The sequence below is a fragment of the Sorex fumeus genome, unplaced genomic scaffold (genome assembly GCF_029834395.1).
Source record: "Sorex fumeus unplaced genomic scaffold, SorFum_2.1 ptg000123l, whole genome shotgun sequence".
Lineage (NCBI taxonomy): Eukaryota > Metazoa > Chordata > Mammalia > Eulipotyphla > Soricidae > Sorex > Sorex fumeus.
The window spans coordinates 3,250,135-3,265,630 of record NW_026606180.1 but is presented as its reverse complement, the minus strand read 5'-3'; the positions used below and the strand labels follow the sequence as shown (position 1 = coordinate 3,265,630).

At 52.3% G+C, this 15,496-nt stretch overlaps 1 protein-coding gene across 1 annotated transcript in view; it reads right to left on the bottom strand.

The window, feature by feature from the left end:
* The window catches only part of KIF6 (kinesin family member 6), a 672,206-nt gene continuing 656,710 nt past the window's right edge, over positions 1-15,496 (bottom strand). Inside the window, exons 17-20 of the mRNA XM_056137333.1 lie at positions 14,596-14,680; positions 11,718-11,853; positions 8,422-8,519; positions 1-94 (exon numbers count right to left, since the gene is read on the bottom strand). Coding sequence (XP_055993308.1) covers positions 1-94; positions 8,422-8,519; positions 11,718-11,853; positions 14,596-14,680 — 413 coding nt within the window. The remainder of the gene's footprint in view (positions 95-8,421; positions 8,520-11,717; positions 11,854-14,595; positions 14,681-15,496) is intronic.

The window sequence follows — 15,496 nt, the reverse complement described above, 5'->3', positions numbered from 1 at the left end:
TCACAGCGAGAAGGCAGCCGTCTGTGAGCCAGGAGGGTCCTCACAGGAAACAGATCTTGGTCGACCTTGGCCTGAGGTTTCCCCGTCTCCAGAGCTGTGAGAAATAAATCAGTTCCTGGTATTGGGGCTGGTGGTTTCCCACCGTCTGTGCACAGGCCTGGGTTGGCCTTCGGGAATTCCCCAACAGTGTGTGAGAAAGGTGCCCTCAGCGTGAAGCGTGAGGTGAGAGGCAGTTCTCAGACGGGCCAGTGGGTCTCGGGCCCCGGTCTCTGGGGTGCCCTTCTGGCAGCCAGGGTGGACGAGCACAGGAGCTAGAGAACAGCACAGCAGGGATTGGCTTCTCAAGTGGTTTCATTTCTTTGCTTTTGTTTGTTTCTTTGTTTTTGCTTTGGGCCACACTGGGCTGCGTCTTGGGCTCACTCCTTCCTCCGTGCTCAGGGAGGACTCTGTGTGCCGTAGACTAAGCCCAGGTCGACTGGGTGCAAAGCAAGCCCCTCGCCGCTGTGCCGCCCCGAGCTTCCCCAAGCCCCAGCTCTGAGATCAGGGTGAGGGGTGCTCACGTCCTCATGGGGGGGGCTCCCCTCTGGGAGGTGGACTGCCAAATGCTCATCTTTGTCCCTCATGGGCGAGTAACTGGTTCTCTGGCCTCCTCTGGGCAGAGGACTCATCCCATTCACGGGGACTCACCCTCTTAATTTAATCACCTCCTGAGGCCACATACACACTGGGGGTGGATCAACTTGGGGGAATTAACACTCAGTCCCTAGCAGATTTTTATTCTTTACAATAGTCTTAGCACTTTAAAAAAATGGTTTTGGTGAGAACAGATGACTGGTTAAAGAAACTTTGGTACATCTACACAATGGAATACTATGTTGCTGTCAGAAAAGATGAAGTCATTAAATTTACATACAAGTGGTACTACATGGAAAGTATCATGCTAAGTGAAATGAGTCAGAAAGAGAGGGATAGACAGAAAGATTGCATTCATCTGGGGAACATAAAGTAACAAAATAGGAGACTAACACCCAAGAATAGCTGAGATAAGTACCAGGAGGTTTACTTCATGGCTTGGAGGCCAGCTGCACTCACTAGGGGAAAAGGCAGCTCACATAGAGAAGGGAGCACTAAATAAAGGGTGTTGGGAGGATCCTCCCAGGATGGGAGATGCATGCTGAAAGTAGACTATAGACCGAACATGATTGCCACTCAATGCCTCTTTTGCAAACCACAGCACCCAAAAGGAGACAGAGAACAAAAGGGAATGCCCTGCCACAGAAGCAGGGTGGGATGGGGGAATGGGGGTGGGAGGGATACTGGGATCATTGGTGGTGGAGAATGGGCACTGGTGTAGGGATGGGTACTCGATCATTATACAACTGAAACCCAAGCACACAGTTGTGTAAGTCTACAACTGTTACAACTTACAGTTGTTACAACTTAGAGTTGTGTAAGTCTACAACTGCACCTCATGGTGTTTCACTGATAAAAACTAAAAAAATTGTTTTTGGGCCATACCTGGTGATGTTTAGGGGTTACTCCTGGCTCTGCACTCAGGAATCATTCCTGTTTTAGTGCTGGATGCCGCGGATTGAACTCCAGTTGGCTGGGTGCAAGGCAAGTGCCCTGTTCATGTACTATTGCTCTGGCTCCTATCAGCTAATAGATTGAAACCCAAACTCCTCCCTCTGCTCCCCTCCCCCCTTCACATCCTCCTCCCCTCCCCTCCCATTCCTCCTCCCTTTCCCACTACACCCCTCCCTCCTCTCCTCTCCTCTGCACTCACATTCTCCTCTCCCCTTTTCGTTCCTCCCCTCCCCCTTTTTGTTGCTGTTGTGGTGTTGACTGGGTCACACACGCTTGGGCGCGGTGCTCCCTGGGGTTTGCACGCCTGTGACTGAGGTGCTCTCCAGGATTCCAGCGTTTGGGGTGTGCCACACAACCTGCTGTGCCCCAGGGGGCTCTGTGGAGTCACGTGCGTTTCAGTTGCGTGATTGATTGCACACATCTGGGTGCGGTGTGCTGGCGGCCCCACATGAGAGCGTGGCACCAAGGACCCCAGTGACACAGGTGCTAAGACCTCGTTTGGGGCATGGCCCAGGGGTGGGAGCCACGGGCCTCACGCTTGGGTGCTCTGTGCCGTCTCAGGTCCTACTGACTTCCATTGCGGGAGTGTTGCTTGTATCGACCGTGAAAAATGAGCAAAAATCTCTAATCTCCACTATGAAAAATGGGCAAACACTCAATGCCTCTTTTGCAGACCACAACACCCAAAAGGAGAGAGAGAACACAGGGGATTGCCCTGCCACAGAGTCAGGGGGGGATGGGGGGGATGGGGGTGGGGGGATATTATCCATGGTGGTGGAAAATGGGCACTGGTGGAGGGATGGGTATCTGGTCATTGTATAATCTAAACCCAAGCACAAAAAATTGTAAATCTACAACTGTACCTCATGGTGTTTCACTAATAAAAAAAAAATTAGAAAAAAAAGAAAAATGGGCAAACATCTCCGTCTACACGGAGGCACCCAGCGAACGCCGTGCGCCCACGCCCCCATCATCCCCATCCCCATCCCAGAGAGGAGACCCCTCGCAGGAAGGGAGAGAGATTGCGCCCGGCCAGGGGCGGGTCTGGACCTGACCGCAGCCTGTCGCTCGGCTGCAGTGGCCCAGGACAGCAGTCTCAGAACTGACCTCGGGGCTCCTCCCGAAGGAGCGCCAGGCCCGACAGCGCACCCGGGTGCAGGCGGTGAGGGCGAGGGGGCACCTGCTCAGAGCCCACCCAGCCTAAGTAGCCTCCCGAGACGCTCCCAGCAACCCGGCCCAGGCTGAGCCCAAGCGCCGACAGGCAGACACAATTGGTGCTCAGGTGCGGATGGGGTCGACTTTGGGCTCCTGCGCTCCTGCCCTGGGAGCTGTCCCGCGCCCCTGCACCCTCCCCACCTCGGGTACCCTGGACGCCCCCGGCTGTGCCTGCAGGATCAGACCTGGCCACCAGGTGGCAGACTCCGCCCGCGTATCTCGGGAGAGCGCAGCGCGGGTCGGGTCGAGCATCCCTTAAGGCCTGGCCAAGTTTTGCAAGCTCAAGCCCACAACTGGAGGCTTCCTGGGGAGGGGTCTTCTAGGAACTCAGGGTGTGTTCCCAGCGTGTGAGAGCGGGGCGGTGCGGGTGTCCAGCCCCTGGTTCAGAGGCCGAGCTGCCTGTCACCTCGCTCAGCGCACACAGGACAGAGAGTCCGGGGTAGGGTGGGGTGGGGTGGGGTGTGGGAGGGTGTCACGGGTGAGTGTGGCTGCCCGCGGATCGTGGGTGCCCAGCGCATTTCCGAGCCCCAGAAATGTCACAAACGACTTTCGCCCTTGTCTCCTGACCAGCCGGCTTTGGACCCTGGATTCAATTTTCATAAAGACATTCCTTCTGGAGCAAGCACACATCAGTCACGGGAATTAATGATCTCTTTCTAATAGGGATTAAGAGGCAATATTAATGATAAGTAGGCCTCCCGGGTGGCTGGCCAGTGGGTTGGACATTGTGGGCGACTAGCAGCAGGAGCTGAAGGCCGTGGCTCTTTGAGAGCCTGAGGAATAGAGTCTCCCCTCCCCTCCCGGATGAGGGGCTCCGCTGGACTTGGTCTCTCTCCTGCAAGCTCGCATTGGCCAAATTTACCTGCTCTGGAGTGCCAGGCCAGAGGTGCCCCCCATGCGTTTTGCAGTGGAGAGGAGGGTGTCCTGGAGAGAGCTGGCTGGACAGGGTTAAGGATTTGCTTTCCTGAGCCTCTGAGGGATTCCCTGCACGAAGCCAAGGGGGGTGTCAGGGGCTGGGGAGAGCCCGGATAACATGCACTGGAGCCCCTGAGGGACAGGCAAGGTAGGGCAGGGCCAGGGGAGGTGCGGGCTTCTCCTTGGCACAACCAGTTCCACCTGGCCACACATGACACACACCTGGAGAAGCTGGCAGGGCAGGGGAACAGGGGCGAGGATGAAGATTGGCGGCTGTGGTTCCTGGGAGCACGGGACAGGAAAGATGAAAAAAAAAATAAATAAATGAAATCACGAAAAAAAAAAGAAAGAAAAGGGGTGAGAGAAGCTGGGAGACAAGTCCAGGCCTGGACACGTGCCCCTCACACTGAAGGCCCAAAGCTGAACCCCTGAACCACACAGACCCCCCCCCCCAGGCACCTCGAGTGACCTGAGATGCTGGCCCCAGCACCGCTGGCCTGGGTCTAAGCATGCAGCTGTCTGGCTCAATAATTCAGTGGCCCTGGGAGTGACCCCTGAGCACTGCTTGGGTGCTCCTCTCCAAAGGAGGGGTGAGAAAAGTAAGGGATGGGAAAGTAGAAGGAAGGAGGAGGAGAGAGGGGGTGGCAGGGATGGGGGTGGGGTGGGGTGGGAGAGACTCCGTGCAGGCTGCCGTTGCAGATGCACATCCCTCGTCACATCCTGTAACTCAGAATACAGGGAAAAAGGCAGCTAGAAATACCCCTTCGGTTCCCGGTCACCTTATGAGGGGATTAGGGTTGGATTTCCAGGGGGGCACTGGGCTAGCAGTAGGTCCTCCTGTTCTCTGATCCAGGCTGGCTTTCTAGATTTGCTCTTTGAAAAATCATGGCCTCTTGGGAGACAGATGGACATGACGGATAGTGCCAGGAGGGGGCAGGACACAGAGAGGAAAGCATGCTGGCCTGAAGAGGCGCAGAACACGGCCGGGAAAAGACTCCTCTGACCAAACAGGTACCTCTGGGGACAGAGTCCAGTCTTCCTGGGGAATGCGTGCTGTGGGGGCAGGGGTGGGGCACGCGCTGCCCCTGGGGCCGGTTACTGGGACCCTGAGAGCTTGCTGGTTCTGTAAGCGGAGACAGGGTAGCACATCCTGGGCACTTTCTCAAAACTTGGCCCCTAGAGTCCTTGATAAAAGACTGAGGGTCGAAGAGTGTATGTGTGTGCGCGTGCGTGAGTGCGTGTGTGTGTGTGTGTGTGTGTGTGTGTGTGTGTGTGTGTGTATTAGTAGAATGGGTGAAAGATAATGGTTTCTCTTGGGACAAAGTAAGCGCTTGCCGTGCCTGCAGCCAACCCGGGTTCGATCCCCACCATCCCATATGGTCCTTTGAGCACTGTCAGGAATAATTCCCTAGTGTAGAGCCAGGAGTAACCCCTGAGCATTGCAGGGTGTGATCCAAAATGACAGATAAGGAAATAAAACAAAGAAAAGTATGAAAAAAATAGTCTCCCCAAAGATATTATTCAAGATCCCTCAAAGGGTCACGTACCGCTGAGATTCAGATCACCTGGAAGACAGAGACTGTCCACTCCCACTGTCCTGCATTGTGTGGTCAACACACTCACACATAATCTACATGCAAGCATACACATACACATGGACACATGTACTTTGAAGAGAAAGATGATTTGAGATGGGGCTTCCTCTGGCAGAGCACGCTTCTTTTCTCCAGTAGGAGTTATGCCAGAGGTGAGAAAAGACAGGAAGTGCCCAGTGCTCCAGCCGATGCTCTAGCGAGGCCTGGCACACCTGCTCTGTGGGGTCCTGAGTTCCAGGACCTGTGTGGGGACGGCGGCAGGCAGATGTGTTCCACAGACTGGCAGGCACCTAGGTGAACCTGCTCAGAGAATGGAACAGGGACACGCCCGAGAGCTGCCCAAACTACCCCTGTCTAAGCACTGTCCCTCCTGATCTTTTTGTTTTTTAAATGAATGTACCATTTTTTTGATGAAGTCTGTGGTTTACAGAAGTCAAGCATGTAATTTGGGGTGGTCATGTATTCTGTAGTTTTAACACCACTGAGTAACATCTTGCTCTGGCCTTAGTGTTGCTACACCATGATTAACTGAAGCCCATAGAACCGGGAGGAGGGGGCTGGGGGGGGCGGTCCTTTTTCCTTTTGAACAGCTCTGTGAATTGTAACCAGTGCTCCTCTAACTACTATTACATCACCACACAGAATATCTCTCTGCTGGTTCACCTCCTGGGTTCCCTGGTTTATCCTTCCCTCTCCCTGACAGCCCCCGATCTTTCTACTGCCTGAGCTTTCCTGTTTCAGAATGTTGTTGCTACAATCAGACAGTGAGTAGTCAGTCTCTCTCTCTCTCTCTCTTCCCCTCCTCTCTATAAAATATACATATATGTATATTAGAATGATTATAAATATATAGCCATTCTAATAGGTATGCCACGGTATCATTACTTTATTTACCTACTACTTTTTGGATTTGATGACCCCTGCAGTACTCAGATCCTACATTCCAGGTCAGTTCTCAGAGGTCAGGGATCACTCTTGACAGTGCTGGGGGGACCAAACCCAGGATCCCAGTGTGTGAATACTTGCACATTGGAGCTCTGGCCTGGTTTTCGTGGCTTAAATTCACCTTCCCATATGCTATGGATATCTTGTCACACTCTTACTTGGCATCGATATAGCTTCTTTGGTGAGGAAGTGTTTCACCTTTTAAAACTGGTTGCTTTTGTTTTTTAAATGTTAACTTCTAAGAGTTCTTTGTGTACTCTGGATAAATTGTTCTTTTTTCAGGTGTGTGTCTGGCAGATACTTTTTTGCCAGCCTGCGGTCTGTCTTGCCATTCTCACCCTAGGGCCTTTCACAGAGCCGCGTTTCATCTTCGTCGAGTCTCGCTGAAGCATCTGTTTCCTTCTCTGTTTCCTTCTCTTCCTTCACCTTTCACAACACGAGCGAGCCAAACTGCCCCCCTTTCTCCTGGGCCGAGGGCTCACTGGACCTGTTCCCTAACGCCGGAAGGCAAACCTAAGAGCTGCCTGAGCATGTCGGGGAGGCCAGTAAGCCACATGGGGGGGGCTTTCCTCTCAATGAACAAACTTGAGTTACTTCTTTGCTCATGCCAAGCAGCGCTTGGGGGATCAGGCGCTTGGGGATACTCTGCCAACCACGCAGGATTGTTCAGTGGAGCTGGACGCTCCTGGGGACATGTGCTGCCCATGCCCAGTGGTGCCGGAGCCACTCGGGCCCCTCAGGTGGTGCTCTGGGGAGCACGGGAGCCTGGGGATGTGACTGCACTCCAGCCTTTCGACTCAATGCACTATTTTCGACGGGGAGGAGTTTTTGCTTTTCAAGATCTAAGAAAAGTTACCAGAGGTTGACTACACTGGTCACTGTGAGTTACGACCGATGCATTCTGATTGCCAAAGCCCATGGCCTACTCAGCTTTCCTTTATTTCACTTCCTGTGCTTCTGCCTTTCTGTTCTGGGAGCCCATCCGAGATGCCACATTGCAGTGGCAACCTTCGATTCCTCTGGGCTGGGGCATTGTCAGGCTATCTGGGTTCTGGATGTCCTTGCCACTTGGAGGAGCACTGGACAGGGAGTGTTTGGACACCCTCAGTGGGCCTTGCCTGCTGTGGATTCCACAGGAGTGATGGGTTTTGAAGACCATGAAGGTAAAGTGGCATCCTGCCACACGCCATTCAGGGGGAGGTCTGGGACCCCTCATTCCCAGTGTGAGCGCTCAGCGCCCATTCACGCCTGCAGGCTGTGGGCTGTCCTGACATCAGCCTGAGGGGTGGAGGGAGGCAGGGGCAGGTCTTTGGCTCTTGGGCTGTGTGACTGGCGAGAGATAACATGGACGGGCGAAGGAGCCAGTCTCCATGCAGGTGGGGTTTCCCCAACATCTGCTGACTGTCTCAGGGCTGTCCATTTTTCAAAAAAAATTTTTATTAGTGAAACACCATGAGGTACAGTTGTAGACTTACACATTTTTGTGCTTGGGTTTCAATTATACAATGATCAAATACCCATCCCTCCACCAGTGCCCATCCTCCACCACCATGGGTCCCAGTATCCCTCCCAGCCCCCCAACCCCCCGTCCCACCCTGCCTCTGTCGCAGGTCATTCCCCTTTGTTCTCTCTATCCTTTTTGGGTGCTGAGGTTTGCAAAAGAGGCATTGAGTGGCAATCATGTTCGGTCTATAGTCTACTGTCAGCATGCATCTCCCATCCTGGGAGGATCCTCCCAACACCCTTTATTTGGTGCTCCCTTTTCTCAGGGCCGTCCTTGGGGCAGACCTCCCAGTACACCTGAGTCTTGGCTAGAACGGGGCCTTGGCCAAAGCACTCCTGGGTCCTGGCAGGCTGATGGCCACCACGTTGCTCTTCTTTCCTCTCCCTGCCCTCTCCTCCAGGCCATCCTCCCTCCTACATTGCTGCCACCCCTTCCTTCCCCTGGGCAGAGCCAGGGATGCCTCGGTCTCCTGATGAGGTGGCACTGGTTTCCAGGCCATCAGAACAAGGAGAGTGTATTGAAACTAACCCCTGAGCATCTATCACCAATTTACCAGAAAGAGCCTTTTGTCCTTCTGGATCCTTTGCTCCAGGTAGGAAGAGCAGCAAGAACAGGCTGGGCCCGTGTGGTGTCACACACAGGCCTTGTCACACTCCTTACCTTCTGTGGGAGGGAGGCCGGGACCCTCTGGACTGGAAATCGGGTGTTTGGGGACAGGACCTCATGTAACTGAATGAATTCGCTGCTGGAGGGTTGACCTGCTGGCCCAAGAAGGAGTTTCACAAGGTTATCAGGACAATATATCCTAGAAGAATTTCTCTGCTGGGGTGTTGGGCACAGCTGGCTAGACAAGGTGATATATGCACTGGAGGTGGGAGAATACGTCTAAGAGTCCAGTCACAGCAGTCACTGCAGTGTCGGGTGCTGAGGCAGGTTTGGATGCAGGATCGTGGTGCATTTGGCTTATTTTTTATTCATAAAAATGCAGAGAATCCTCCCTGGCAGTATCCAGAAAACCTTTCTGGTGTCCAAGAGGCCCCACCAAGTCATGGGCCTGCATCGAGCTCACTGAGGGAACGGTCCTGCCTGGTGGTGGCTTATGGGAGGTGGGAACAGCTCCTGAGCAGCCTGTGAGGTGACTTGTGACCCTCACTCCCAACATGGGGGTGGAGGAGGCATGTGGGAGCTGCCGCGAGGCCGAGTCCCAATTGCCTCCCTTTTGCCTCAGAAGCGTTTCTGCTTCACACGCCCCATGAGATCTAAGGCTTTCTCTGAGGCCGCTGCACTGTGGCGCTGAGTGGGCTCTGCCCCACGGTGGCCCCAAACCCTGCTGCCATCACCTGGTCCTTTGGTTTCAGTGACCTTTTAAGGGAGAGGGCATGTAGAGCCCATTCATTTGTTTCCTCTGTCTTCAACTATCTCAGTCAGGGAGAGGCTGGGTGAACTGGTCATTGGCGGGATCCTGGAGGGGTGGCCCTTCAGTGACCAGGTTCACAGGCACCAGCTAAGGCCAGAGGAAGGTCTGGTGCACAGAGGTGACCTTGCGAGGAAGGGTTCCTCATGGGAGGTCACGGAGCAGCCAGGGGGCTGTGATGTGGATGGGATCTTCCAGCTGTGCCCCTGACTCAGAAACCTCACAGTCCTTCCCATCGAAAGTACAGAGCTCGAAGCACAGAGCTACGAGAAGTCCCCTGGGATGTCCTTTCCAGCAGAGACAAAGACACTCACAGGACAGAGGCAGAAACCTTCCAAGACCGGGTCCCTCTGAGTGAGGTGAGGGCAGGGTTCAGGAGCCTCTGGGCTCTAAGAGTAATTTTTTTTTTTTTGCTTTTTGGGTCACACCTCGCATTGCACAGGGGTTACTCCTGGCTCATGCATTCAGAAACTACTCCTGGCAGTGATCGGGGGGCCATATGGGATGCTGGGAATCGAACCCGGGTCGGCCGCGTGCAAGGCAAGTCCCTCCCTGCTGTGCTATCGCTCCAGTCCCTCTAAGAGTATTTTCAAGGTGTTTCAACCTCACTGACTTTCCTGACCACCTTGTGCACAGAATTGAATCCAACTGTTCTCTCTTGTTGCTTACACGGTAGGAAGGTACTGATTCCTGCTTAGCAGCGTGTCCTTTGACTAATCCCTTCTCTGCCACTCAGTCTCCTTGTCTTTAAGGGAAGGGGTCAGCTGGTACATTGAGCTAAGAGGAGTCTGTAGCTGCATAAATGAGGTGACCGTGTACCAGACCTGGACAGCCAGAAGTGGCATTTGTACTAATAATTAGAAAATTTCCACAGGAATATTTAGTTTTAGGACATGGATTAACTTTTTGTTTTCCCAATGCGGAGTCAGTATGGGACTTTAAGCTGTGGAATAATAAGAAAACCTAGGTGCTCGGAGGTGGATAACTCCGGAGGGGCTGTGGGTGACCGCGAGGGAGAGAGTTAAGGTACTAGCCCTTAGTAACAGGTTATTTTATTATTCATAGTATTTTAGAGAAATTCTAGTACCTTATGTAGGAAATGTAAAAAGATTTACCTCTAAATATGTTTTACATAAAACACTCAAAATACTAAATTATGGGAGATGAAACGGATGAAAATAAATCCAGGGGCTGGAGTGATAGTATAGCAGGTAGGGCATTTGCCTTGCCCATGGAAACACAATTTGATCCCAGGCATTGTGGTCCCTTGAACCCTGCCAGGAGTAATCCCTGAGCACAGAGCCAGGAGTAAACCCCTGACATCACCTGGTGTGGCCCAGAAACTATATATATATATATATATATATATATATATATACATATATATATATCTCCATATGCTGGAGCAGTTGGCAGTCACTAGAATAAAGCTATAACATAATAACAGGAAATGTAGTGTGACTATACAATTAAGTGAAAAAAAAAGCCATTTGCAATACCTGAAGAACTTCAGGATTCTATTTTTATTAAACTACATGGGATCTTATTCCTAGAAAAAAAGATAATATGTTTTGGCATGCTAATATTGTTTTCCTTAAATGGTGGGATTATGGTACTTTTTACCTTTCTGTGTTTTGCTATATTTACTAAAATGTCTATGACCCTATGTATTAAAATCATGCATATGACATACCGTGTAACTTTTGTAGTATATGACTGTACAAGAGTACGGTCCATGTTGTCAGTGTGAATTGATCAGAGATATCACACAAAGTAGTGATGGAAAATTTGTTGGTTTGAGGAGCTCAGCTTTCCACCCTGAACTTTCTATTTTGAGGGGCTTGTTTTGGTTTTTGGGCCACAACCAGTGGTGCTCAGGGCTTACTCCTGGGAGTAAGAAACTCAAAATTTAGTATTTTGAGTGTTCCTAATTTTTACGTAAAACATATTTAGAGGTAAATCTTTTTACATTTCCTAGACAAGGTCCTGGGCTGGAGTGATAGCACAGCGGTAGGGCGTTTGCCTTGCACGCAGCCAACATGTCCGACCCGAGTTCGATTCCTCCGCCCCTCTTGGAGAGCCCGGCAAGCTCCCGAGAGTATCTCGCCCGCACGGCAGAGCCTGGCAAGCTCCCTGTGACGTATTCGATATGCCAGACACAGTAACAACAAAGTCTCCAATGGAGACGTTACTGGGCCCGCTCGAGCAAATCGATGATCAACGGGAGGGCCTTTACTTTTTACTTTTAGACAAGGTCCTGACAGGGCTCGAGGTGGAACTGGGGATTGAGACAGGGTTGGCTGCACGCAAAGCAGTGCCTAACCCCTAGACTATCCCTCAGGCCCAATACTCCAGAGCTTCTAAGTGCAAGGCCACCCAGCAAGCGAACCATTTGCCTTCCTGCCTCTGAGAGGAGCACTCTCTAGGAACTGTGAGCACGTGAGCCCGTGAGTCACAATCAGCACACCCACTTCCAGAGGCATGAGTCCCTGGCCACGGGGGAGGGAGGGGTCTGCGGTGCAAGAGACGCAGTGGCCAGTACCTGCAGCCGAGTGGTCTCCTCTGCCCACCAGTCTTCAAACTCTTTCTGCAGTTTCACTTTGGTTTTGTCCATGAGCAACTGCAAGTGCTCGATCTCCACCTTCAGGGCTTTCAGATGCATGAAGTCGGTCTTATAGCTGCAGTGGAATCAGAGAAGCATTTCCCAAGTCAGCGGTGGCCCAGAGAAGGGACCACTATGACAACGAGGGTTGGAGGGGTCGCTGAGAGTGGGTAAAGGACCAAATATGGTGGCCTCTCCGGACCTGTATTGTAAACCACAATGCCCCAAAGTAGGGTGACAATAAGAAGAAAAGTGCCTGCCATAGAGGCAGGTGGGGGTGGTGGGAGGGAAACTGGGGTCATTGTGGTGGAAAGTGTACACTGGGTGTTGGAATACTGTTCGACAAACCTGATCATAAAAGCTTTGCAACTACATATCTCACGGTGATTCAATAAAAGAATTAAAATACAAGCAAACAAGCAAAAATTTACTGGCAGGGAGGGAGGGCTGTGAGGGGCCCTAATAGGCCCAAGAGGCTGCAGAGCCTGTACCCCAGAGGCCGGCACTGCTGCTCCAGGACCAGGAGCTGGGAACCCTAGGCGCCCTGAGGGGCTGGATGTGGTGCCAAGGCCAGGACCCAAAGAAGGGAAGCAGAGTCAGTGTCATTGTCCAGCTGGTTCTTGGAGTACCGTGTGTGGAGTGTCACCCACTCCCAGTATGCGGCACCTTAGGGGCAGGCACTGGACAGACGATGGACTCACTCCTCTTCACCCAGGATGAAGAAGATGCTTCCATCGCCGCTTCCCAGATTGGCAGAGGAGGTTCAGTAACCCACTCTTTAAGGTGGGGGGAGTCAACGGGCCAGGCAGGATTTGAACCCGGACACCAAGTCCTGGACTCACATTTCACTGGTTCGCTTGGATGCCGAGGACCGATCTGCTGGCATGTGGGTGGGTTTGGGGACTGGATCCAGGAATCGGAAGAAACTCTCCAACAGGAGAAGGGTGGGTAGTCAAACCCGAAAGGCAGTCTGCCTTAGGAGATGAGGCAGGAATACGGACCAAGGAGCAAGATGAGGGTGGCATGGATATATGGGAGAGTGGATTGGGAAGAAACGGAGAAGGATGGGCGTGAGGGAGCAAACCCAGGTGCTGGAGAGCAGCAGCAGGACATGGAGCATGTGGCATGGGAGATGGAGGATGGAAGGAGAAGACACAGGCTGAGCCCAGTGGTGATTGGGAGTGGCCTGGAGCCCGGTGCACGGGGCTGCTCTCATGCCTATGATGGCGTGGGTGCATGGGGGTTTGGGTCAGCCCAGGGGGCAGGTCTGGTCGTGACTCTGAATCTCTCCTGGGGGTGGAGGAGGCGGCAGACATTTGTTGGAGGCAGCTGGAGCGCTTGGTGAGGATCCGCGTACACGCTACGTCTCAGGGAGGACCGCGTGTGAATGTGACAGTCCTTGTCCTGTAGGTCCCCTGGGACCTAGAGGGCTGCGGGAGAGTGCCAGGCCCGCAGTGCAGTGCCTCTCCGGCTTGGGCTCTGCAGCACGGAGGCCACTGTGCTGATGCGCCTGGCAGCCCCTAGATGGCAGCAGGAGACAAGACTAGGCTGCTTCCCAGAGGGCACCTCGGGCTGGGGAGGGGTCATCTGCAACCCCCCTCTGAGGGGTGAACCCAGGTGCTGGGCCCTAGCATGGCCTTCTGCTTTCCTTTGCAACCTCGCACGACGTGGATGGTTCCTGCAATCACATTCGTTCAGCTATTTGAGCTTCGGGGCCCACTTCCCTAGAGCAGCTTCAGGGTCAAGGTGTGGCTCCCCTGCTACACCACACGCTCCCTAAGACAGACAGACAGACAGACAGACAGACAGACACACACACACACACACACACACACACACCCCTCCAGGCTATCCTCTAGAGCACAGTGGGCTGGGGTGAGGGTGTGTGTATCCAAAAGAAAGGAAGGAAACTTTTATTGCAGCATTGCACAAGAGCTGAAATCAGGAAATAACTCAAGTGTCCGAGAGCAGATGACTGGATAAAAAATTTATGGCCCTGGGGGAGAAGGCAGTTGAGCTAGAGAAGGGAACACTATGGCAATGATAGTTGGAAATGATCCCTCTGGATAAGAACACTGGTGGAGGGATGGGTGTTCGAACAATGTATGGCTGAAACTCAATCATGAAAGCTCTGTAACTGTATCTCATGACGATTTAATAAAATAAATTAAAAAAGGAGAACTGCATGTTGAAAGTATGTAAAGGATCAAACCTCTTAGTATCTGCATTGTAAGCCACAGTGACCAAAAGGAGAGGGAGAGAGAGAAAGAGGCAGGCTGGAATTGGGGGCGGGGGTTAGGGGGAGGGAAACTCGGGAGACTGGTGGTAGGAAATGTGCACTGGTGGAGGGATCGGTGATGGAAAACTGTGTGACTGGAACCAATCACGAACACCTTTGTAACTGTGCATCTCATGGTTGACCATTCATGTACACAGTGAACACTACTTGGCTATAAGGAAAGATAAAATAATGCAATTTGCTGCTATGTGAATCGGTGGGTAGAACTGGAGGGGATCGTGCTGAGTGAAATCAGCCAGAAGGATCTGACAGATACAGAATGATCTCTATTATATGTGGGACATAAAAGCACAACAGATGACCAAAGGCAACTGAACCTGAAAACTGGTCTACAGAACTGAATTTACCAAGGACTGGGGCCAGGGGTGGCTGGGAGGGACCCCGAGACAGTGGTGGAGAGGCAGAAACTCTGGTAGAGGGTGTGGTGCTGAGACGCTGTATGCCTGAAACCCATCACTGACAGAACTGTAAATCACAGTGTCTAACATAAATTAAAATGAAAAAAATTTTAAAGGAAACCTTTTCTTTTCCTTTTCCAGCTGTGCTCGAAGCTTCTCCTCTACCGGGTCTGGTACTGGGGACACAGTGGTGTTTTCTGAGATGCCTGCAGAAGAGAAATGCTATTGGATTACTCCAAGGAAGAAAAGGGAAAGAAAAAAGGAGGTATTTAGTGGCGACAGAGTCCAAGAGCTTCCTGCAGGGAAAGGGCCTGTGAATTCTTCCTGTTTCTCTTCTGTCCCTTCTGCGGCCTGAGCCGCTCTTAGAAGAGAGTTCTTTGTTTCTCTCAGCTAATGCTTTCGCTCATTTCCGTTCAAATGAGGGTTTGCAAACTCTTGTTTCCCAGCCCTTCACAGACCAAGGACTCCTCCACACTCTCTCATCTTTCTTTGCACTACTTGAGGTGTGGATTTGTCCAGATGCAAAGTGCATTTCCTGTGCTAATTTTCCGTTAAGGACGTGAGCCCCCGAATTTACCCCTGAATTTACCCCGTAACACTAACAGGTGCCATACTTGGACACCTCACCACGAAGCCTCTTTGGTACCTTGGGCTGGGCTTGTGTGCTAGCCTGGGTGAAGAGGGGTGGGAGGTGCTGTTTATTGTTCTGAGGCATTTCATGGTGGTGCTGCTGCATTTTTTTTTGGTGGAGGATTTGGGGCCACACTTGTTGGTGCCCAGGACTTGCTCCTCCTGGTGCTCAGAGGTCACTCCCAGCTGTGCTCAGGGGACTGTATGAGGTGCCCAGGATCAACTGGCTCAGCTGCATGCTGATAGGCTCAGCACTACCTCTCTGGTCCTCTCCTGTCTGAGGTTTCTTACTGGTCACACAGCCCTTCTCTTCACTCCAAGGAAGGAGCCCTACTTTGGCTCTGGTACTGATGGGTCTCATCAGTTGGAGGTCTGACGTCCTTTGTCCAGAC